The sequence below is a fragment of the Myotis lucifugus genome, unplaced genomic scaffold (genome assembly GCF_000147115.1).
Source record: "Myotis lucifugus unplaced genomic scaffold, Myoluc2.0 scaffold_144, whole genome shotgun sequence".
In the NCBI taxonomy this organism is placed as follows: domain Eukaryota; kingdom Metazoa; phylum Chordata; class Mammalia; order Chiroptera; family Vespertilionidae; genus Myotis; species Myotis lucifugus.
The window spans coordinates 3,193,753-3,219,861 of NW_005871192.1; the positions used below are offsets into that span (position 1 = coordinate 3,193,753).

The 26,109-nt window shown below is 40.4% G+C and overlaps 1 protein-coding gene and 1 pseudogene across 1 annotated transcript; one reads left to right on the forward strand and one right to left on the reverse strand.

The window, feature by feature from the left end:
* On the reverse strand, positions 1 to 25,175 carry SNAPC3 (small nuclear RNA activating complex polypeptide 3). Its single transcript, XM_023758917.1, has 9 exons — positions 24,769 to 25,175; positions 23,968 to 24,045; positions 19,591 to 19,675; positions 14,603 to 14,707; positions 11,313 to 11,462; positions 7,007 to 7,089; positions 5,399 to 5,563; positions 873 to 980; positions 1 to 403 (listed from the first exon to the last, which is right to left on the reverse strand). The coding sequence occupies exons 1-9, from the start codon at positions 25,083 to 25,085 to the stop codon at positions 256 to 258; spliced, it is 1,239 nt and encodes a 412-aa protein (XP_023614685.1). The 5' UTR covers positions 25,086 to 25,175; the 3' UTR covers positions 1 to 255.
* Positions 7,651 to 9,491, forward strand: LOC111827224 (annotated as a pseudogene).
* Positions 25,176 to 26,109: the final 934 nt, after the last annotated feature.

Below are 26,109 nucleotides of genomic sequence, written 5' to 3' on the forward strand. Positions count from 1 at the left end.
TAGATGGCAAAGGATTTGTATTCAATATATAAAGCGCTCCTTCTGTAAGATAAATACACTTAAGATGGGCAAAATGCACTGAACTGAATAAGAACTATATTGTGTGATAAATAGTAAAATATATTTTTAAGCATTTAAATACAATCAAGTTACTTTATAAGAAAATCTGTAATTTCAAATTTTGGGGGTGGAGTAGGGGTAACTAGCTGATGGTGTCAGGTTGATCATGCTCCTAGAGTGTACACTTTTTATTGGTTAATTAAAGGTTCCAGGATCAACATAAGGATAAGCGAGGAATTCCCCCAGTTTGTTGCCTTCTGAGTCATAGTGAAGCATTCGGAAGCAAGCATCACAAAAGAAACATGGATCATCTGGTGCAAAACTGTCATTGTTGGTCACCCATCTGTAGTTAAAAAAAAAAGATCATAATCAACTTTCTCTTGCTGTGAATTATGACTTGTAATATGTAAATATAACATTCCCAGTATTACCTTCTTATCCTATCTTATTCATAATGATAATCTTTTATAGGACTTTCTGTACATATATACAGACATATCACTAGCAATACTCTACAAGGCAAAAGGGCAACTAACGGAGAAACACCACATGGTTCCCTGATGACACTGAACATTGTCAACTAAACTTTTGACCTATCCCTGGACTTCTGCTATAGATGTTTTAAAATGCGGTTGTACTCTATTAAACTGTTCTGCAGCACTTCCCTACTAAATAGGAAAACCCTTTATATTACTTACACTCCAAAGTATAAGCCCTCAGTTTCAACTCAGAAAAAAACTGAAATACCAAAGTAAAAAATACTCAACTACTGAAAATACTTCTGAAAAAAAAAAAAAAAGATAACCACTTACCTGGCTGTGTACATTTTACAAACAAAACATTTTCTGGTCCATAGCCAATGCTTCTTGATAAGAAGGGGATAAAGTGTTCTATCCAAGCAGTCATCTCGATGCACAAGCCTTTTATACATGAGAAAAATAAATGAAGCTACTAAATTATACAAATTTCTGTGATTTGCAAAGAATCATACAACATAGTAGGTATATTTTTTAAATTTTTTCTCATAAAAGTTTTTAATATACATTGACTTGCACACCAAGTTTGACCAAACTGTGTTCCATGAAACACTTTCTCCAAAAGGGCATTTTGGATCAAAAAATGCTTTCTATGGAACTTCCCAAATCCCTTCATGGTAACATGCATGGTGACTGAGATGCTATATACAGCATTTCTTGAATATATTCCATCACAGAATCCTTGCTTTACTTAGTACCTTTTTTAGAACAATAGAGGCCTGGTGCACGAAATTTATACACGGGTAGGGTCCCTAGGCCTAGCCGGCGATCAGGGCTGATCTGTGGGGCAACCAGCGGGGTGATTGGGGGACCCCCACTGGCACCGCCTTGGCCAGTCTAGCACCACCCACTCGCCAGCCATCACCTCCAGTCGCCTCCCTCTGGGGAAGCTCCTGTGTTGAGCGTCTGTCCCCTGGTGGTCAGTGCACATCATAGTGACTGGTTCTTCCTCCGTTTGGTTGATTTGCACATTAGGCTTTTATTATATAGGATACTTTGAGCAACTAATTGATCTTATTTGAGTATTTTATCTAGCTATTTACCTAGATTAACTAGTTATGTGTCACAACAGAGCTCTTGATTACTAGACCCTCTATTACAGGGGTGGGCAACCCTTGGCACACGTGCCAAACATGGCACGCCAGTAACTTTCGCTGGCACTCGAAGCCCTCTCTTATAATCTTCCATTTACAATTTTTTTCTTAATATCGACTTTTTTATTTTTCAGATAAATTCAGTGTAGGTGCATCTTAAATAATTTTACATAACATGTATACATTCAAAAATAAATGTATTTTTCATCATCATATACTGTGTTTTTGTCGCTCGAATGAATTTTATTATTTCTTCAAGTTTCCTCACATACGAACACCTTAAGAGATATCAAGAAGGCGTAACATGTTCTCAAAAAATTAGGGTTGGCACGCAGAAGAATTTTGAGTCAGAGATTTTGCTGGTTTTGGCACACATTCACAAAAAGGTTGCCCACCCCTGCTCTATTAAAATCTAAATCTGATTCCTGGTATAATATGAACTGGTAGGACTCTAGTTTAAGATATTGTGAGTGAAAATTAATCTCCTCTATGCTACTAATCAGCTGAGTGGGTTTGGGTAAATCCCTTAACCATGCTGGACCTCAGATTCTTCATCTGAAAAATGAAGGGGCTGCTCAAGAAGTATTCTAATGGTTCCTGGTCTCTGACATTATAAAATTTTATTATTATTCTTTTTTAAGTAAGAAAGAGTAGCAATATATCAACTTTACCATCAGAAATTGACGAATAAACTTTTTTGAAACAGTTTACTAATTAATAAACTATGGAATGGCATGGTATGATTAAATCTATCTGCAAGATGAAAATGACAGTCTAAATCACACTCCAAATTGCCCTCAATTTAAGGAATAACACTGTGTGCAGCAATATGCCTACACTATAAGAAATGTAAGGAAAGTAAGAGAAACCAAGAACAAAATTTGAAGAACACATTATTCAAGAAATAAATGTATATAATTTTAAGATTCATACAAATCTATGAGGTTTATGCGCTCTCCTGGCTCTTACTTCAAAAATTCTACCCAAGGGACAATTGTTTTTAATTTAGCTCAATATGTCTGTACAGAACTACTCTAATTTGGGTTAAATATATGCTTAATGTTTAAATTATGATGCAGCATTACTACCATCTAAGCTACATAACAGACTATATATTCCTTTTACTGTGTAACACTTTGTTTTCTAGGTACTAATTCTCTCATGTTTCCATGTGCTGAGCTTTCACTGTTCTGTCACTAATCCAGTTCCCTACTTTCTGACAGAGCAGTAAACATATTCTCCATACGGTATACACCAACAGGAGGTCGAGCAGCTCTGGACACACTTCCCAAGCCATCCATCCTGCTCCAGTCTCTGAAGCAGCGGTTCTCAACCTGTGGGTCCCGAACAATGAAAATACATCCTGCATATCAGATATTTACATTACGATTCATAACAGTAGCAAAATTACAGTTACGAAGTAACAACGAAAATAATTTTATGGCCGAAACCGGTTTGGCTCAGTGGATAGAGCGTCGGCCTGCGGACTGAAGGGTCCCAGGTTGGATAGAGCGTCGGCCTGCGGACTGAAGGGTCCCAGGTTCGGTTCCGGTCGGGGGCATGTACCTGGGTTGCGGGCACATCTCATCGATGTTTCTAACTCTCTATCTCTCTCCCTTCCTCTCTGTAAAAAATCAATAAAATATATTTAAAAAAAAATAATTTTATGGTTGGGGGTCGCGGCATTAGGAAGGTTGAGAACCACCGCAAAGGGAACTGTTCTCCTGCTCTGCCAGCCGGCCATCATTCCGGGGTTCCCTTTCCCATCATACTGAGAGTTCATTTTATGTCTTATCTATTCTGTTTTGCATTCCATGCTTTTCTTTTCCAAGTCTGAAGTCTTTGTGTGAAGAACTTACTCAGGTAGCTTCCTGAGAATCAGTGAATGAGAGGTTGAGGTTTGGAGCCTGTTAACAGAGATGCCAAAAGGAAGCTGGGAGTTTCTGATGCATCAGTTCCTATTACTGGTATAACAGATACATGGGTATATCATTGCTCCTCAAGAAAACTTCTCGCAGAGGGAATCCCACTGGGGATAGAGCAGGGCTTCTTCCTATATACAGTTCTCATAAATGGAGATGTTCTAAATAAGGAAAAGAAAAGCCACCAGCTATATAAAATTTATAACTAAGCTTAAAACCTCATTTTTAAACTATTTTAGTCCTTCCCACTTAAAATCTTTATGAAAGCATTAAGACTTTATATTGGTCAAATATCAGAATTATTCTTCCCTTTCTCTAGTTCCCCTTTAATGCCTACAAATTTTGGCAAAACGACAAGAAACCGAGGAATATGGCTGCAAATTTGCAAATGGCCTGTATGCTATACAATTTGGATGATTACTACCTGAGTAACGCTGTCTAGTATACAAATGGAGACATTTTAAAAAGTACTTACAGCCAAACCGGTTTGGCTCAGTGGATAGAGCGTCGGCCTGCGGACTGAAAGGTCCCAGGTTCGATTCCGGTCAAGGGCATGTACCTTGGTTGCGGGCACATCCCCAGTAGGAGGTGTGCAGGAGGCGGCTGGTCGATGTTTCTCTCTCATCGATGTTTCTAACTCTCTATCCCTCTCCCTTCCTCTCTGTAAAAAAAATCAATAAAAAAAAAAAAAAAAAAAAAAAAAAAAGTACTTACAGCCCTGACTGGTTTGGCTCAGTGAATAGAGCGTCAACCTGTGGACTGAAGGGTCCCAGGTTCGATTCCGGCCAAGGGCATGTACCTTGGTTGCGGGCACATCCCCAGTGGGGGGTGTGCAGGAGGCAGCTAATCGATGTCTCTCTCTCTCATTGGTGTTTCTAACTCTCCATCCCTCTCCCTTCCTCTCTGTAAAAAAATCAATAATTCAAAAAAAAAGTACTTAGAAAAATATAACCCTCTAATAATTTCTCATCCTGTCTAATAAAGAGTGAATATGCTAATTGACCCTCACACCATCATGAACATGGTGGCACCCACAGCCAATAAGGAGGGAATATGCTAATTGACTGCCCTGCCCTCAAAGATGGTGGCGCCCACAGCCAATAAGGAAGGAATATGCTAATTGACCACCACACCCTCCAAGATGGCGGTGCCTACAGCCACAAGATGGCCGGCAGGGGAGGGCAGTTGTGGGCAATCAGGCCAGCAGGAGAGGGCAGTTTGGGGGGACCAGCCTGGCAGGGGAGGGCAGTTGGGGGCGATCTGGCCAGCAGGGGAGCAGTTAGGCGTCAATCGGGCTGGCAGGGGAGTGGTTAGGAGGTGAGCAGGCTGGCAGGCAGAGTGGTTAGGGGCAATCAGGCAGGCAGGCAGGTGAGCGGTTGGGAGCCAGCAGTCCTGATTGTGAGAGGTATGTCCGACTGCCGGTTTAGGCCCGATCCCTATTGCAGCTAATCGATGTCTCTTTCTATGGGATCGGGCCTAAACCGGCAGTCGGACATCCCCCGAGGGGTCCCAGATTGGAGAGGGTACAGGCTTGGCTGAGGGACCCCCCCCCCCCCCCAGTGCACGAATTTCATGCACCAGGCCTCTACTTATATATATTTCCCCAAAAATGAACAACAGAGGATGCAAAGTTGGTCACTGAATGGAAAGCACTTATTTTTGCTGTTGCCAAACCAAGCTGCACCGATAATTACTTTTATTCCTCTTATTAAAAATACAACAACTGTGCTTTTATACTGCAAAACACAGAAAAGGAAAACAAAATGTTCTCAGTAATGCCACTTACCTTATGTCAGTAATGACAACAACATGTTCACAGTCTCCCTGGTGACAGTATAAATAGGGAAAACCCAGTTTAATATTTAAGTCATTGAAGGTGAAATCTTCCATTTTAGCAGTCTTAAATTTTCCATAGCCTCTGTCATGGGCCTCTGACCACTCAATGATAGTTCTGAGGTGGGGGGAAAAGGCAAAGATATGTATCATTGCTCCACAAAAAAACTAAAAATGGCTGACAAAGGTTTGTGACTGCAGTACTTCACAAAACCTGGCTCACCCATTAACTGGACAGTAACCATCTTGAAATGAAAATTATAATGTTGGTATATGTTGAATTAGGAATTCTGAATTTTTCTTCATCAATTAGAGTAGCAGTTCTCACAGTGTGGTTCCTGAGACCCCAGAGGGGTTCATGAGGTCAAAATTATCTTTACAATAATCCTAAAATGTTATTTGCTGCCCTTTCAACTCTTATATTCTCATAAATAACCATTTTCTGGAGGCTACATGACATGGTTTATCACTTCAGACTTAATGAAAAATGTATAACAATGTTACTCATCTATTTTATTTTGTTCTGAAAAAGTTATTTTTCACAAAAATGTTAATGTTTAAATTAGTCAATATTTAAAATATTTCTTAGTCTGAATTGCTCATACATATTGATAGCTTTAACCCACATTAATAAAAGGCTCCTGGGAGTCCTCAATTATTTACAGTATAAAGAAGTGCTGAGGCCGAGATTGAGAACTGCTACATTAGAATATAAATACAAATGGCCAAAATGAAGGAGAATTTATATAAACATTCAGAAAAATATATGTATATACTCTACTTGCCAGGACAGTGATAATAAAACTGTGGTCTGCCCAGCCAGTGTGGCTCAATGGTTGAGTGTTGACCTATGAACCAGGAGGTCACCGTTCAATTTCTGTCAGGGCACATGCCCAGATTGCAGGCTCAATTCCAGTGTGAGCCATGCAGGAGACAGCCGAGCAATGATTCTCTCTCATCATTGATGTTTCTCTCTCTCTCTCTCTCTCCCTCTCCCTTCTACTCTGAAATCAATAAAAATATTTTTTTAAAAAGTGTGATCTCACATAATTAGATGCAAATTTTTCATGTTTTGTACTTAAGTAACTATATATATCACGTAGAGCCAACAAGTGTGCACACTAAACAAGCAGAAAAATAATGACAGATTTACTGCTATCATCTAATACAAAGAACAGACATTTATAAATTGTTTAAGAGGATTTAGTTTCTTTTTTAGATGTATCTAAGGCTCAAATGAGTTAGTGTAATTTCTAAAATAGCAGATAATACATTTAAAAAACAATTCTGGAGAGCCAGCAAGATCCTGAAATGGCTGACGTGTACTTTTGGTAGGAAAATTTTCTTCTTGGAATAAAAATGTTGATAAATTAGTACCTAAACCAACCTTTTCCACATATTTTAAAAATGGAGAAGAATTTCTTACCCCAAATCTAACAAAAACTAATAAAATAATTCCCTGGCAAATATCCTTAACAGACAAGTTAAAGGATTTGTGGAGATAATGCCATTTTGAGAACTAGAAACTGGCAAGACTTTGAGAAGATTTGGGAAGTTGTACCTGCTCAGATCTCTGCATTCAGGGTATCTTCTATCGTTATAAAATGTTCCTTCAAAATAAAAGAAGGCTGATTTATATATGTCCTATAAGAAAACAGATGGTATTGAGAAAAAGGAATTATAAAATTGCTCTAAGTATTAAATAAAAATTTGTATGACATAAAATTACACTAATATATTTAACAATAACTATGCAACTTCAGAGAATAGGCTCAGCCCATTCAATAATTTGTTTAAGATTTAATGGAAACCTCCTATGTAACAAATATTATATTAGTTACCAGGCATAAACGTATAAAGTTTTATCCTATTGCTATTTTAATCTAGGTTTGATTTAAATTTGTATATTCTGAGATTCATGAAAGAAATACAAATAGAAATGAAATAAACTTCAATATTATTTTATTATATGCGTACAGCAATGACAGTTATTTTAGATACTAGAATCAAAGACTAAACAGCCATATTTTTGGTGTTTCCTGGTGATACTAACCATAGTTATGTTTATCTGTCATTTAAAAATTTTTTCAATGTGCTTTTATAAAAATTCCCCCTTTATATATTCAATAACTCTTAGGCAGGCAGAATGTGAATTTCTATTCTTACTCCAGCAATCTTGCCCAAAGTACTATCGTAGTTGCACAACTGGTCTGAACCTTTACATTTCTTTTCTTTTTTATAATTTATTTTTATTGGCTGGCTGATGCTACCAGGCTTGAGAGGTTGTTTGCACAGTGAGCTAAAGATGAATACCAGAGGACTTGAACCTCAACTAAAGGACAGTACTCTAGTTACTGAGCGATCAGCAAGTGGATCTTTTGAAAGTCATGATCTTCTTCAAAAAGGTTTTCCTTATGTGAAAAATGAACTTTTGCCCAGTCATCCTCTTGAATTATTAGAAAAAAATTTCCAGCTCAACCAAGATAAAATGAATTTTTCCACACTGAGAAACATTCAGGGTCTGTTTGCTCCACTAAAACTGCAAATGGAATTCAAGGCAGTGCAACAAGTTCAGTGTCTTCCATTTCTTCTAACCTTAAACCTTTCACTGGATATTTTGAGGGGTAATGATGAGACTATTGGATTTGAAGATATTCTTAATACTCCATCACAAAGTGAACTAATGGGAGAACCATACTTGATGGTGGAATATAAACTTGGTTTACTGTAATGTAGTGAGCTGACCATGGAAATGGAGGGGCTACATCTTGTTTATAGTCGTCTTTTTACTATAATTTTATGTACACATTAAAAGTACTGACACATGTAAAAAAAAAAGTTTTTATTGATTTGAGAGAGAGGGAAAGAGAGAGAAACATGGATCACCTGCCTCCTGCATGCACCCTTCTGGGGATCAAAACGGCAACCCAGGCATGTACCCTAACCTGGAACTGAACCGGCAACCTCTCGGTGCACGGACGACATTCAACCAACTGAGCCACATGACCAGGGCTGAACCCTCAGGTTTCTAACTTTCAGTCTATCAGAATTTCTGTCACAGGGGTGTCTCTCAATCCCGACTACATAACAGAATCACAAAACCATCAAAGACTAAGTCTCATCTCAGATCTATTACATGAGACGCTCTGAAGATGTGTCTCAGGCACCAGTGTTGTCCCAAGCTCCCCCAGTGATTAAATGTTCAACCTGTGCTGAGAACCACTCTGTTAGACTTGTCTTTCGCCATATACTTAGAATTAGACCCCTGTGTTCTCTTCTTTAACCTACACCTCCCTCTTGGACCTGTAAAATCAAAATAATACCTGGCATGCTATTTTACAGGACTGTGATGAGAATCAAAAGCAGTGTATGAACTACAAAAGATACATAAGCTTTAGGTATTAAAATAATTTTACCTTAAGATAACCTAATCTCTTGCTAGGACTTTAAAGTTTCTATTTTTTTTCATTGTCCCATTTACAGCTCTGGCATTGGTGTTACCTTTACAAGGTGACAACCAGACACCCTTACAAGACCGGCTTTGCTGTGTCCCCTTGACAGCTCACTAAATCTCCCTGACCCTCTTTTTCTTCGTGAAAATGAGTGAAACCATTACCTTCCTCCCAGGTGGTTGCAGAGATAACAGGATATGATATATTATAATGCCATGTCTGGCTGCTGTTAACACAAAATCTGCCACTTAATATACTTCTAGACTCTCAAAAAGGTCAGCCAGGATCCAAAATAAAGGTTCTGAAAGAATAAATACTGCCTTATTTAGGAAACAAAAAGAAAGTTTACTGTATATAAAATTTTGTTCATTACAAATGTTTCTACAGAACTTCATTTTAAGTGACTTAGGCAACTTAATTCCTTGGCATTATCTTTAACTAGAGGCTCAGTGCACGGATTCATGCAGTGGTGGGGTCACTCGGCGTAGCTTGCGGGGATCGGGCTGAAACCCGCAGTCCAATGCAGCCTGCTGCTCCTGCCTGCTGCTCCTTCCCATCCCGGCCCCACTGTGCCTGCTGCCGCCGCTCAGTAGGCTCACTGCCGCTCCACTGAGGTCTCCGGGCTGTGGCGGCCAGCTGTGAGCCCTGTGTCCAGCGCCCATCCGTCAGCTGAGCAGTGCTCCCGCTGTAGGAGTGCACTGACCACCAGGGGGCAGCTCCTGTGTTGAGCGTCTTTCCCCTGGTGGTCAGTGTGCATCACAGCAACCGGTCGACAGGTTGTTCGGTCATCTAGGCTTTTATATATATAGGTAGATTAGAAGGGAATTCTAAAAGAACAAAAAATGCTTTCCATCTAAATCCTACATCATCCACACCCTGGCCAGGCAGGTGAGTTGATCGGAGTGTCATCCCAACCCACCAGGGTTGCGGATTCAATCCCTGGTCAGGGCACATACAGTAATCAACCAGTGAATGCATAAGTAAGTGGGACAACAAATCAATGTTTCTCTGTCTTCCTCTCTTTTCAAATCAATCAATCAATAAAATAAAAAATCAAAACAAGACAAAAAATAAATTGCAAGTCATCCATTAAACATTGAGCTTGAGGTTTCTGTGGTTTATTCATTTATTCAATAACTATTTGGGCACTTCCTCTGTGCCATACACCATCAAAGGAATAAAGACATAAACATCACTAAACAAAACAAAATGTCCAGTAGGCACTAAAAATTAACGGTTTAGAAATCAGGAAAGAATGTGGCTACAGAGAGAGATTAACCAAGATTAGAGTTCACCTAAAACCATGAAAACTGGGGGAAAGGTCAGGAGAACAATTAGAATAAGAACAAGTAAGACAAAACCTAAGTTATTAACGTTTATGTGGCTGGTGGCACAGGAACAAATAAAAATGGAGATTGTGATGGCTCTTGTCCACACTCTGTCTCCATTCTAGTTGATCCAAACCTCTTTCACTCTTCTACGGGAGGGGCTGCCCCTCCTAAGCGGGCCAGTAACTCTGAGGTCCTCCGCTGGTTGTACCAGGTAAAAGAGTTAGTTCAAGCTTGCACATCATGAAATTCTGGAGGATCAAGGCCCCACTACTTTACTGGGCAAGAGATCCCTTCTGAAAAGGCCCTGGATAGCAGTCTACCAGTTCTTTGCATAATTATCTATTGAGTATGTCGGTTTCTCTGTCCTCCCGAGAGCTTCACCCAGAGAACCACCAGCAATGACAAACATCAGATGCAACGTCCCGGTTTGGTACTGGTCCTCGAACAGACAGGTCCTTCTATGGGCAATGAGATTCTCACCTAGACTCCAACCCTTTGCTGGGGCAGTGACAACAAACTCACATAGAGTTTGAAAGAGGAGAGCGTGAACAGCAAGTTCAAATGCTACAGTGAAATCAAGTTGTATCAACATGGAAGAGAGATCAACTGGTGAAACAATTAGGTGGTGGCTATGACCTTTGAAGGAAGCATGTACAAAGAATGATTGAAAAGGAATAGGACATGAGGAAATCAAAACTGATTAGCTTTGAAAAGGTCTTGATGATAAAGAGCAGAGAGGAGACAGGCTTTGAGGGAATGGATAAAAGAAGAAAGCACTGACTGGAATATTGATGATCCTGCTAGAGCCGTGGTTGGCAAACCGCGGCTCGCGAGCCACATGCGGCTCTTTGGCCCCTTGAGTGTGGGTCATCCACAAAATACCACGTGCGGGCGCGCACGTACAGTGCGACTGAAACTTCGTGGCCCATGCGCAGAAGTCGGTATTTTGTGGAAGAGCCACACTTAAGGGGCCAAAGAGCCGCGGTTTGCCAACCACTGTGCTAGAGTAACCATTACGTCCTTAGCTTAGCACTCTTATTTCCTCTTGCTTTATGGGGGTAATAAAAAAGAAAAATCACCTTACTTTGCTGATGTGCTCAGGGGCCTGGTCAGGAGTGTTGCTGAATTCCCCACCGATCTGGAGGTCACTGACACAGCAAATTGAGTCCCTTAGTTCCGTGAGCTTCTGATTGCCCAGCACCAGCATCGTCTGGTATGGTTTGTGCTCTTTGTGCTAAAAGTCAAACAGTAAATAGATAAGTGTCCTCTTAGAGATAAGCAATTTAACTACAAATCCTGTCAGGATCAGATCTGAATTACGTTACTGGTTTTCTTGATTTAAGTGACCCTCCTAACTTGGTGTTCTGGGTTTTCTTAAATTCCGTATTTGTCTATTTGGCCTTCATTAGGTACAGATCCAAACTAATGGCCAAAGCTGTTTCCATCTCCTCTGCGATACAGAGCCTATACCCTGAGCCCACCTCCTTTATCTAACTCCCACACGCCAAGCCAACTTCTCACTTATCCTAAATCGAGGTACAGACAACGAGGGACAACCCCTGTGCCCCAGAGCCCAGTAGAATTATTCAAACTAGCCAGCCCCAACTGTCTACTCTCCCGCCTCGCCTTTCTCGCAGAAACCCTAATGAAGGCTGTGGCCTCTGCCTTCCCCTCCCTCCTTTCCGTCTCCTGACTGACACGGGTGCTTCCCCTGTGGCCCTACATAGGACGGCACACCTCCTCCTCTCAGAAAGTGTAATAAACATCTTCTTTCCGTGGCATTAGCCTCTACTGTTGTCACGCAGTCACCTGCATAAATTAAAACCCTTGGGGATAACTGAGACACTTGGTGCGATGGTCTGAAAGTTTGTGTCCGCCCGAAACATTCATGTTGGAATTCTGACACCCAAAGTGACGGTGTTGGGAGGCGGGGCTTTTGGGAGGAAACTGGCTCATGAGGGTGTGCTCATGGCTGGGATGAGTGCTCTTATCCCAGGCTCCAGGAGCATGCCCACACCTCCCCCCCCCCCCCCCACGTGTTACCTCTCCTTTCTCCTAAGCTCCAAGGGCCCTTCTACTATCTCTGTAACTTTGAACTTCTCTCATTAAAAAAAAAACAAGCAAGCCCTGGCCAAGTGTGGCTTAGTTGGTTGGGCATCATCTCGTGCACCAAAAGGATGCTGATTCTATTCCCAGTCAGGGCACATGCCTGGGTTTTGGATTCAATCCCTGGGGGTGGGGTGGGGGTGTGCAGGAGGCAGGCGGCCAATGTTCTGCTCTGATGTATTGATGTTTCTTTGTGTCTTTCCCTCTCCCTTTCTCTCTAAAAGTCAATGAAATTCTTTTTTTTCTTTTTAAATATATTTTATTGATTTTTTACAGGGAGGAAGGGAGAGGGATAAAGAGTTAAAAACATCGATAAGAGAGAAACATCGATCAGCTGCCTCTTGCACACCTCCTACTGGGGATATGTCCGCAACCAAGGTACATGCCCTTGACCGGAATCGAACCTGGGACCTTTCAGTCCGCAGGCTGACACTCTATCCACTGAGCCAAACCGGTTAGGGCTCAATGAAATTCTTTTTGTTTGTTTGTTAATCCTCACCTGAGGATATTTTTCCCATTGATTTTCTAGAGAATGGAAGAGAGAGGGAGAGACAGAGAGAATCATTGATGTGAGAGAGACACATCTGGTTGTCTCCCGCATGTGCCTCTGCGCCGGGGATCGAGCCTGCAACTGAAATACCTGCCCTTGACGGTAATCAAACCTGGGACCCTTCAGTTCACAGGCTAACGCTCTAACCACTGAGCCCTGGTTAGGGTTCAATAAAATTCTTTTAATGAATAAATAAATAAAAGAGCTCCCACAGAGCTCCCTAGCCCCTTCTGCCATGTGAGAGAGAAGTCTTCAACCTGACCATGCTGGCAGCCTGACCTTGGACTTCCTGTCTTCAGAACCGTCAGAAATAAATTTCTGTTGTTTATAAGCTACCCAGTCAGTGATATTTTGTTATAGAAGCCAGAATGGACTAAGACAGTTGGTAATAGAACATTGTTTTAGTTTATGTTAAAGTTTATAATCAAGATGCTACTAAATGACATCAGCATGAAAAGCCTGTGGACTCTTAACTTCATCCAGCAACACTCTCTTTTAAAATGTCCTGGAAGTTACCACACTGAAGTCAAGTAATCTATTCACTTCTGTAATGTTATAAGCCCAGAGGTTCCATTGTATTGGTTTGGTTTTGATTGGTAATTTAAGATCTTCATCAAACAAGATAATTACTAACTACTAGTATATTCCAGATGCTTCAGAAAAGCCTTAATTATTCACAAGTGCAGTGTATGTACAGTAATTTTGCATTTAACCTTATCAAAGTGTATAACATCTATTTGAGGAATCAAGAATACATACACCCACCCGGCTGGCGTGGCTCAGTGGTTGGGTATCGACCTATGAACCAGGAGATCACAGTTCGATTCCAATCAAGGCACATGCCCGGGTTGCGGGCTCAGACCCCAGTGTGGAGCGTGCAGGAGGCAGCTGATTGGTGATTCTCTCTCATCATTGATGTTTCTATCTCTCTCTCCCTCTCCTCCCTTCTTCTCTGAAATCAATAAAAACATATTTAAAATAATAATAATACATACACCCTGGTACGGGATAGTTCTTTTTATTAGAGACGCCTAAGGAATTCCTAGATACCCTTGACCTGTTAACTTTGTGCATTTTCATCAAAGAAGAGCTGTCTTTAGTTATATAACTTCCCAAGTGTTCTAAACTGGTGAGCAAAAGTCACCCCACTCCTGGGGGGAAAAGCAACCCTCATGACAACATATAATTAGAATCATGTGGATTCCTATAAACTTGCAGTTGCTCCCAGTGCAGAAACCAGGGTATGTATCCCAACACTAAAATTGCAATCATATTGCCGAAACCGGTTTGGCTCAGTGGATAGAGCATCGGCCTGCGGACTGAAAGGTCCCGGGTTCGATTCCGGTCAAGGGCATGTACCTGGGTTGCGGACACATCCCCAGTGGGAGATGGGCAGGAGGCAGCTGATCGATGTTTCTCTCTCATCGATGTTTCTAACTCTCTATCTCTCTCCCTTCCGCTCTTTAAAAAATCAATAAAATATATTTAAAAAATAAAAATAAAAATAAAATTGCAATGATATTAATCAAGAGATTATTTGCAACTTGATCTTATTTACAATATTTCTTACTAAAACAAAGAACCCAAGAGCATAAGCACGATGCCAGATAAAATAGTACTTGCTATTTTATCTAAGAAATATGACTCTTCAAATAATTAAACCATTTGACAAAAGTCACTCATATTATCTGTGGAATCCAAAAAGTTTTACTACTGACCTTATGAAATATAACAGGGTATAAGACATTCACAGATAGGATAAGTTCCCCTTCTTCAATCATGTCTGCTGGATTTTCAGGCTTTTTTCCTATGGCATGTGACTCCTGAAGGAGGAAAACAAATTAATAAGAGACATTAGAATCACTACGACTCAGATAAGAGGCAGTGTGAAACAATGGCTATGAGCAATAACTGAGTCAAACAGCCATGATTGTGACTCCTAATTCTACTTCAAGAAAATTAATAAAACCTCTCTAAGTTTTAGTTTCATCTCCTGTAAGACAGAGGAAGTACTTATTTTATAGACCTGTTGCTGGGAATGTGTACATAAAGCATCTCGTAAGATGTCTGGCACTAAGTGCTTACCAACTGATAATAAAACAGGAATAATAGGAATATCAATTACAGTAACGTTGGTATAACATGGGCATTTACAACTACAAATCTTTCCATTCCTCCTCTCATACTATTATGAGAGCCATCTGACAGATGAAGCCAAAGGTTCAAATTTACTTTAGGTAAACGAGCAAGATAGGATGCAAATATAGATCTGTCTGGCTTTAAAACTCTTGCTCTTTACAACATTGTCACATCTTAGACCAAACCACACTTTCTTTTATATCTGCTTACTAACTATGAAAAGGGGGCCGCCAGAGTACAAAATACATTTTAAAAGTCAGTGGGAGTGATGTCACACAAAATGGTGACGGAGGATCAGTCCCTCCACCAAAGCAACCAATAAGATGGGAAGAGAGACAGGAATGAACTATTTAGAACTGTGGAACCCGATCAGATACTCGTATCAACCAGGGGAGTGCTTAATGCAGGGACAAGCTGCTGATTTCTCATAAATGAGCAGAGGGTACAAACCAACTACCACTCACTCCCCCATTCTTCAGCCCTGCTGCAGATGTGGAAATAGCAGCCCATGGGCCTAGAAACGGTGGCTGATGCCAGGACAGGCAGTGGGGACCCTGTTCTCCAAATGTTAGTGCTTGTGTGTTTGGGTTGGTCTAGTGATGCTCTGAAGTACTGGGGCAAAAACTTGCCTTGGTTTTGGCTTCCCGCAACAGCAGTTATTGGAAACTTAAAGCAGTGGTTCTCAACCTTCCTAATGCCGCCACCCTTTAATACAGTTCCTCATGTTGTGGTGACCCCCAACCACAAAATTATTTTCGTTGCTACTTCATCACTGTAATTTTGCTACTGTTATGAATCGTAATGTAAATATCTGATATGCAGGATGTGTTTTCATTGTTACAAATTGAACATAATTAAAGCATAGTGATTAATCACAAAAACAATATGTAATTATATATGTGTTTTCCGATGGTCTTAGGCCAAAGGGGTGGCGACCCACAGGTTGAGAACCACTGACTTAAAGGGACAGGACCTGTTCTCATTTGTGGAGATAGACATTTAAGAAATGTCACTGGCTGACCACAGAGATAATGAAACAAAAACATCAGTGATAATACACAACACATAATACTAATTTGGAAAAATATTTTGGAAAAGTCCCAAATAGCTCCAGCCCTCAACAAGTAATAAACATACTCAGAATGTCCAGTTCTCATTAAAAAACTTATAAAACACACAAAGAAACAGGAAAATATGGCCCACTTACAAGAAAAAAAGAATTTGACAGAAACCACCCTTGAGGGAGCCCAGATGTTGAAATTACTAGTCAGTGATGTTAAATCAACTGCCTTAAATGTACTCAATGACCTAAAGAAAACTATATACAGAGAGCTAAAGAAAATGAGGTTCTTTAATAAGATTAACAGCCAATTTCTCACCAGAAACTATGTAGACAAGAAGGCAGTGGGACTACACATTAAAAGCAATGGGGGGTGGAGGGGGGAGAGGGGGAAGAGAAAACGCTGTCAGCCAAGAATTCTATACCTGGAAAAACTATCCTTCAAGATGAGGGAGAAATTGGGACATTTTTTCAGATAAACTACATAAGTAAATATGAAAGCCAGGTATTACTGTACTTTTGGTTTATAACTTCTTTTATTCAAACACACAAAACAATATTTATAAATTTGTTAATAGACACGTAGATAATATATGAAGATGTAATCTGTGACAATAACAATCTAAAGGGGGAGGGATGGAGATGTATAGGAGCAGTGTACTGATTCTTCTGGATATTACTAAAACAAAGTTGGTATTATCAAAACTAGGTTGTTATAATTTATTTTATTTATTTTTTTAATTATTTTTAATGCTTTTTTAATTGATTTTTTTACAGAGAGGAAGGGAGAGGGATAGAGAGTTAGAAACATTGATTAGAGAGATGCCTCCTGCACACTCCCTACTGGGGATGTACCTGCAACCAAGGTATATGCCTTTGACCGGAATCGAACCTGGGACCCTTCAGGCCGACGCTCTATCCACTGAGCCAAACCGGTTAGGGCTATAATTTAAGATGTTAACTGTAATCCTCAAGGTAACCAGTAAGAAAATAAGTAGAACATAAATAGAAGGAAAAGAAGGGAAGCAAAATGATACACCACAAAAAAGTCAACTTATCTGTAATTACTTTAAATGTAAATGGACTAAATTCTCCCATTAAAAAGGCAAAAAGACTGGCAGATTGGATAAAAAACTTTACACACACACACACACACACACACACAGTCTCTCTCTCTCTCTCTCTCTCTCTCTCGCTCTCACTCTCTGAGAGACTCTAGATATGAGGGTGAAAATAAAAGAACAGAAAATGATATTCTATGCAAACAGTAACCAAAAGAAGGCTGGAGCTGGGGTGGCTGTATTGTTATCAGACAAAATAGACTTTAAGTTAAAAGAGGTTACAAAAGACAAAGAAGGGCTTTCGTAGGGTGTTCACCAAAAAATGTATACACACTTTAACAGGTGATAGCTCATTTTTAAAAAATGCAATGTATTTTAATAAACACTGACTTTACAATTATTCAAAGTGTGTATACATTTTTGAGACACCTTGTATATCTATAAAAGGTGCAATCCAGCAAGAAGAAACAGTAAATATAAACATACATGCAGTTAAAAACAGAACCCCAAAATACATAAATCAAAAATTGACAGAACTAAAGCAAGAAATAGATGGTTTTACAATAGTTGGAAACTTCAAAACCCAAATTTCAATGAGTAGAAAACAAAACAGAAAATTAATAAGGAAATAGAAGACATGAACAACACTATAAACCAACAAGACCTAAGCGATTTACAGAACACACTATCCAACAACAGCAGAATACATAATGTTCTCAAGTGCACAGACCATTCTCGAGATAGACCACCAAGTCTTCATAAATTTAAAAAGACTAAAATCATAAAAAGTATCTTTTCTCATCACAATTGATGAAACTAGATATCAATAACAGGAAGAAAACGGAAAAATTCAGATATGTGGAAATTAAGCAACACATTCACAAATAACCAATGGGTCAAAAGGAAATCAGAAAATACCTTGAGACAAATGAAAATAAAAACACAAGATAAGAAATGTATGAAATGCAGCAAAAACAGTACAAAAAATGAAAACCTTAGAACTATAAACACCTACCTTAAAAAGAACAATCTGAAATCAGTAACTAACTGTATACAATTAGGAACCAGAAAAGAGCAAGCTAAACCTGAAGCTAGCAGAAGGAAGAAAACTGACTCAAGAAGAAAATAGAAAATCAAAGTAAATCTATATGCAGAGACTGACTTAGCAATTAAAATTCTAACAAAGAAAAGCCGAGGAGATTACTTCACTGGTGAATTCTCCCAAATAGCAAAGGAAGTTAATAACACTAACCCTTCTCCAAGTCTTCAAAAAAATCTGAAGAGTTGAGAGAATACTTCCTAACTCATTCTGAGATCAGTAGACTCTGAAACCAAGTCAAACAAAAACACTACAAGAAAACTCAAAGCCAATATCCTTTATGAATATAAATGCCAAACTCCTCAATGAAATATTAGCAACCTGAATTCAACTGCGTATTAAAAAGATTATATGCCACAAGCAAGTGGGACTTATACTCAGGATACAAGGATAAGTTCAACACATACAAATCAATCAATGTAATATACCATACTAATAGAATGATGGCAGGAAAACCTACATCATCATCTCAACTGATGAAGAAAATGCATTTGTCAAATCCAATTCTTTTTCATGATAAAACACTAAACAAACTAGGAATAGAAGGGAATTTACTCAACCTGATAAAGGCTATATGTGAAAAATTCACAGCGAAGATCACACTCAACAGTGACGACTGATAAGGATGTGCACTTTTGTCACTTCTTTCAACACAGTTACTAGAAATTCTAGCCAGAGCAATTAGGCAAGGGGGTAAAAGGGAAGAAGGAAGAGTGAGTGAGTGAACCAAACTGGAAAGAGATAAAGTTATCTGTTTACAGAGAAATACATGCATGATCTTTTTTTTTTTATTATTTAAAAACATTTTTATTGATTTAGAGTGAGTTCTTAGTTTAAGAACTCGTGGAATATCTGCACAATCACCACATAAAGTTTCTGACACAAAGACATTGATTTGTTGTCCCACTAATCTACACATTCATTGGTTGCTTCGTGTATGTACCCTGACCAGAGATCGATCCTACAACCTTGGCACATGGGGAGGACACTCTAGCAAACTGAACTACCCAGCCAGGGCCCACGCATGATCTTCAGTGTACAAAAGTGTAAAGGATTCACACACAAAAACCCTGTTACAGCTAATAAAAAAAATTAAGCAAAATTGCAGGATATAAAACCTATTTAAAAAACAATTTTATTTAAAATAGCATCAAAAAGAATAAAATATGTAGTAATAGATTTAACAAAGGAGATGAAAGATGACTTCCCAGTCCCAATAAAGTTTCTCTAGTTTGCTTTCAACTAAGCATACCCAATATAAAGCCACCCACACAGACATCATTAGCCCTCACCCAATGACGAAGTTCATGGTTTCATGGGAAAAGGTGAACAAGATGAGACTCTTACCATCTCATAAGCAAGTATTTCTTGTCTGCAGGCCCGATCTATCGTTAATGTTTCTTCCCGATGTTCCAAAAGCTTCTTTCTAACCCTGTTACAGATACAAGAACAATTAAATGTCAACATTCTCTACTGGGCTTCAAACACATCCTCAATATTCATTTATTTTGAACTAATTTTAGACCAAAGGAAAGCTGTAAAAATAGTACAAAGAGTTCCCTTATATCTCTCACCTGGCTTCCTCTACGTTAACATCTTACATGATCATAGTATAATGATTAAGACTAGGAAATTAACCTTAATACAGTATTATTAACTACTGACCTTTTTTGAAGTTCACAAATATTTAAATGTAATGCTTAAAAATAATTTTAATGCCTCTTTTCTGTCCTGGCATTCTGAGCAGGACACTACATTGCATTTCTTCTCCTTTTTCCTCCAGTCTTTCACAGTTCTGCAGTCTCTCCTTGTCTTCATGATCCTGACACTTCTGAGGAGCTCTAATCAGTTATTTTGTAGTGTTCTCCAATTTGGGTTTGAGTGCTGCTCCCTCATGATTGGAGTAAGCCTATACATTTTTGGCAAGAATACCACAAGAATGATGATGTCCTTCACTGTATCATCAAGAGGTTAATGATGTTAATACAGGATGGGCAAAAGTTGGCTTACAGCTCTTCATATGGAAATACAATACATAATAATACAAGAATATACTACTCTGTTTTACATACTCACAACTGTAAACCTACTTTTGCCCACCCTGTATGTCTTATCACTGGTGATGCTTATCTTGTCTCCCAAGTTCCTACACTTGAGATACTTTAAAACTATGCATCTCGTTTCTCCTTAAACTTTCACCCAGAAATTTTAGCATTCATAGATTTTGACTGCAACATTTATTACTGTAGTTTATGCCTAATAGTGATTCTCTATTTCCCTCATTCTACATTTATTCATTGATATTATGAGGAAGACCTGTCTCTTTCCTCCCATTTATTTATTTGGTCATTTATATTAGTATAAACCCATATTTATATATTTTACTCTATAGGTTAAAATCTAATACTACCATTATTTTGTTGCTCAAATTGTTTTAGCTTTGTCCATTAGGAGCTTCTTCAAGTTGGCTCCTGCTCTTTCAACAAGCCATCATTTTTTTTTTCCTTTTTTTAGCATGTCTTTACTTCCTGGTACCATAAGAGGCTCAAGGTTCATCCTCTATTATTTCCATGTCTCAGTGTGGGGAGCTGATATAGGGTTAAGCCTCGGACTGACCTGTTGGCAAAGTCACAAACAAGTCTTCTTCCGAGTCTTAAACAACCCAATCTGAGAGGTGGCCGCTGATTTACACGCACTGTCATTTAAAAAATAAAAATGGGGGAATTTGCCGGAAGCCGGTCCATCCTTGCTGCTTGACACAGTCGCTGCAGGGAAGAAACATCTGCACAGCATATGTTTCAAGGGACCTGGCGTATATGGCATACTGTTTGCTCCCCTTTCTTAGCACTATGTGTTTTAACCAAGGTCACCTCTCTGAGAAAGGTTGTTTCCCTAGGTGGGGATTTTTTCCCTGGAGTTAGGGATTAACAGGACTAAGGAAGGGAATAAATCCGTAAAACCCCTTAACTAAGTGCCAGGCGGGTAGTTACTCACTTTAACTACGAACAATCACACTTAAGCTACATAATCTTTACTTAGGATAATCTTCAGTTACTTCCTTGTAGCTTAATAGAACAATAGAGTAACCTTGGAATGGAGATAAGAAATGCCCTAACCTTTGGAATAGAATAGATAGAATTAAAATCAACTGGTATAAATACAGATGTAACAGGAGAAATAAAGACAGAACCTGGCTGGAGAACCTGGCTCTGCTGATCAATTGAACGCTGTCTCCATGTCCTTCATTCTTCACCGACTCTGTCCACACCTTTGAGAACCCCTGGAACCCCAGATGTTGGCAGGACCCCAACATCTCAGCCGTGAAATCAACCACTTCTCCTACGAGTCCTAATACCTTTCTTGGAGAGAGGCATTTAGAAACCAGTATCTGGGTGCCAGGCATCCTCACTGTTACTGGAGTCACTGCTTCTGGGCTTGGCAGCAGAGAAAAGTGGGAAACACATATGTATACTAACCCACACATGTACAGATATCTGTATTTTTCTGTTACATGTTTAAAACCATGAGTTAATAATGATACCTTTGATCCCAAACAAAAATCACAGGATTCATTTTAGCCTTCAACCTTCCCTTGTTTATAACTTCTTTCTCCACAAGTAAGAAACCCAACTCCTATCATTTATAATCCAGTAACTTAATTCTAGAAAATATACACTCTCTACATTCGATACCTAGTCCCTTTGGAATTTATTCTTATGTACTGTCATACTAAATTTCCATACCTATTTAAATATAACTGAACTTTCCCTTCTCTTCCACTGGTCTTTTTGGCAATTCCTGAGCTGGTACCCACTGTTTTAATTATGAGGACTTTGTAGTATATTTTAATATCTGGTAAAATTACTATGCCCTCACAATTTTCCCCCCAGAATTTTCCCTACTTATTATTGCATATATTCCAGATGAATTTTATTATCAACTTGTCTAACTCCATAAAATAATCAATACTTCTGATATTTTTATTGGGATTGCACTTCATTTATAAATGAACTTAGAAATAACTGACATCATTACAATGTTTAATATTCCTCAAGAACAAAGGATATCTTTCAACTTTTTCAAGTCTTTTTTTTTTGAGTCTTTCAGGAGTGTTTTGAAATTTTCCTTATTTGTGTTTCCTAAATTTTACACATTTCTTATTAAATTTATTCCTAAATATTTAACCTTTTTGACTACTGTAAATGGGATTTTCTCTACCATTATGTCCTCTAATTGTTGTTTGTGTACATGAAGGATATTGCTTTTCATGTATCAATTTTGTATCCTATTATAATAAATTCTTTTTTAAATTAAGTTTAAATTTTTTTATGTATTGATTTTTGGAGAGTGGGTAGAGGGGGAGAGGCGGGGGACAGAAGGAGGACAGAGGTATATATAGAGAAACAAAAACATCAATTTGTTATTTTAATTATTTATGCATTCATTGGTTGATTTATATGTGCCCTACCTGACTAAACCTGCAACCTTGGCCTATCAAAGAACAGTAAGTGTGGTAGGCAAAGGCCAGCAGTGAGAGCACATTTCAGGAACTGAAAACGAGCTGTACTGTGGCTGGAGCACTGCAGAGACAGCTGAAAAGATCAGCAAGACCCATTCTATAGAGGCCCTTGTGAGCCGCCTAAGAACCCAGGACTTCCGCCTAAGAGCCATTGAAAGATTTGCAGGGAAAGTGACACACCAGATGTGCAGTTCAGAAAAAGCTAACCAATCAATCAACAATAGTTAAAGAGCACCAATGGGAGCAAAGCAGCATAATAAGCTTAAGGGCAATACACAGACGAAAGAGCCTGGATTCCCAAATGTGTCTTCGAAGACTTTAGAAATGTTGGAAGTGTTTCTAGACATTCCAGAAGGCACAGAGATGGGTTTTAGTAATGTGGAAAGTAATCTTAGGGCCTCAAAGATGGGGTAGTTTCAGATGGGACAGGGGCCATGTGCATCCTGACATCTGAAAGAGAAAGTGATTGAAAATGAATCTAGAAGGCAAATTTGAGCTTTAGACGTGGAAGGTTTCAAAGGTCTAAGGAAAGAGTCTGAAATGTGTCCATAAAAGAGGGGAGAGCCATTGATAATTTCTTAGTAAATGAGCTTGTTCGGATGATAGCACGATGAATATATCCGACAGGAGCCTTCCATAGTGCTCCAAAGGTTGCTAAGGTAAATAAATATTAGCAGTAGGGAAGGGAAACAGATTTGTTTGTTTCAAAAAAGAAAAAGAAAAAGGCAGAGTTAAAATGCCTACCTGAACTTTTGGACTTTCATTGCAGTTATCTTTTAATACCATTTTTCTAGCAATTCATTTTTTCCTATTTTACAAAAGTATGGATGTCAAAAATTTAAAAACAAACAAAACAGGTAGTTTGAGAGGCACTACCAAAATATTTAGCTTGCATCTGATATCTAAGTAGATTGTTGTACCTTTAAAAATAAACACAAAAGTGAATATGGACTAGATAACTTATGTATTTACTGTTAATTTTCTCAGTTGCTATAATTAGGAGAATGATACTTTTCGGAGCTATAGGCTATCTGCAACTGAATGGGTTTAGCAATAGAAAAGGACACACAGTTAAGCAAATAAGACAAAATGTTAATGATGATTGAATTGAGGAGACGGGATGGGGATGACAACAATCAACCTATGAATAATGTTGAAAAACATTTAAATAAAATAGCACATAATAAAAGCAAGGTCCTCCATACCCCAAAGTCACTAGGTCAGTATCCTGTGGGATGACTTCTGGGTCCTCGTCCTCCTCAAGGCACTGCAGTTTATCGAGGCTAAAATAAACAAAAAAAAAAAAGGCAAAGCAATCATGCATCTTGTTCCTAGTGAGTCAGAGTAGTGCCCCAAATACATCGCCAGCTAATTAAGGGAGATAAAAATCCAGCGGGCGCACAGAGGAGGCCAGAATTCAAGGCACCATCGGCGCCTATAAATAAAAGCATGCATGGCCAATTAAAGGAGGCCAACACTGTTCAATGGAGGAAGAAAAATATTTTTTAAAAGTCATTTTTGTATTTTCACTCGAAACAAGGCCGCTGGGGAGGAAATTTCAGCAATAGCATACCGGGAAGGTCCCCGAAGAGACCACAGTGAATCAAGGTTTTAATACTCCTCCGGGTCCATCCTCCAGCCGTACCGTTACTAAGGTTCCTCCATGGCCAAAGCACCTGTCAATGGTAGGCGCACGTCGCTGTGACTCTAACTGCTTTTCTACATTAACAAGCACTTGAATAAAAAGCGACTAGAAAAATTAATCTTTTAGGCAGCTCTCTCGGCCCTTCCCTCCAACGCGGAGGAATTTTGCATTCGGATCACGGGCCCCCTCCCGGTGTTCCGGGAAAGCTCCCGCAGGTCGAAAGCTTTGAAAGGGTGGTCCTCCTCCGACCTCCGGAGTAAGCCTCTGGCACCCCCACCCCCAAGCAAGGGCCCCAGGGAGCGCAGGAGCCCAGCAGCACCCGGGTTGGCACCAAACAAGAGCCCCTCGGCCCCGCACTCACCCGCAAACTGCCCTCAGCTCGGTCGCTGCCTCCAGATCGCAGCCCAGATCCCGTGCCACCGCGGCATCGTCCCAGCCGGGGTCGGCGACCCCTCCTTGCCCAGGCAGCTCGGATGCCGGCGGCTCCTTCAGCGACAGATCCCCTTGCCCGCGCAGCCGGTCACGCCACAGCTCCCCGAAGGCGCCCACGTGGAAAGCGCGTGTGCTCAGCTCCGGCATCTCGTACTCTGGGAAGTTGCAGCCGCCACTGCTGGCGACCGGGTCCTGCTCGCTGCAAACCCCGCTGCTCGTTGGGACGCCCTGACTGCTTTCAGCCATGTTCTCCCCACTCCCTCGCCTGCAAAAGCCGGAGGATCAAGGTCTCGCGCAGCATGATGGGACTTGTAGTTGCACGTGGCCTGGCCGGCGGACGGCGGGACTGCGCAGGCGGAGCTTCAGACACTACATTTCCCGGCAGGCCCCGGGTCAGGGACGCCGCGAGCCTCCGTGTGTGGGGCTGAGCTCATTGTTCTCTACTGGGGCGGGGCGGGGAGCGATTGTGGCTATCTATCCCCCCCACCTCTGGTCGGCTTTGGTTCCCGGCCCCCAAAGTTATGTAGCATCCCTGTCTGCTGGCTGGGGCGGCCTCCACACGCCCATGGGCCTCCCTCTTTCCCTTTCCTCCGCCCCCGGGTGCCGGACTTGTCCTTCTCTGCAGTTGGTGGGCTGCGCTGCTGCCTCGCTGCTGCTCTGGGGCCTGAGAGACATGAGGGCCGGGGGCCCAGATCAGGTTCCTCCAGAACCACTCCTAACACCCCATGTTCGCGTATGTATATACACGTATGCAGTGTTGCACACACAAACAATAGAGTTTATTGAGCGTCTGTGTATCAGACGCTATACATCATTAATCCTAATCCTATAGAATAAAAGCCTAATAGGCTTAAGTGCCTCTCCGACCGGAGGACCCCTTGACCAGTCGCTATGACACTCACTGACCACGAGGGGGCAAACGCGCTGACCAGTAGGTTAGCTTGCTGCTGGGGTCCGGTGGATAGGGTTTGAGCGAGACTGGCCCCACACACCCTGGAGCCCTCCCACAGCGCCCTGATCATGCACTGGTGCTAGGGACCCCACCAGTGCTGGGCCTCTAGTGTATATATATATTGTTACACATTACAATGTTTCCAGGATCCCGATGTTGATGTTGCTCTTGAGGACGGAGGTAGCTGCTAGGATACAAAAGCAGGATTGGAATTTAATCTGTCTCGCAGGACACACAGAGCAAGCCCTGATTATTTATTTATTGGGGTATAATTCACATATACGTCACCCATTTGAAGTGTTCAGTCCATGGTTTTTA

Excerpts from the sequence above, each read along its gene's own strand:
- SNAPC3 (XM_023758917.1), bottom strand. The coding sequence starts at position 25,085 with ATGGCTGAAAGCAGTCAGGGCGTCCCAACGAGCAGCGGGGTTTGCAGC. Across the intron at positions 19,676-23,967 it reads ACTGACCTAGTGACTTTGGG|GGTTAGAAAGAAGCTTTTGG; the intron begins GTATGGAGGACC and ends TATCTGTAACAG. Across the intron at positions 5,564-7,006 it reads GAATGCAGAGATCTGAGCAG|AACTATCATTGAGTGGTCAG; the intron begins GTACAACTTCCC and ends CCCCCACCTCAG.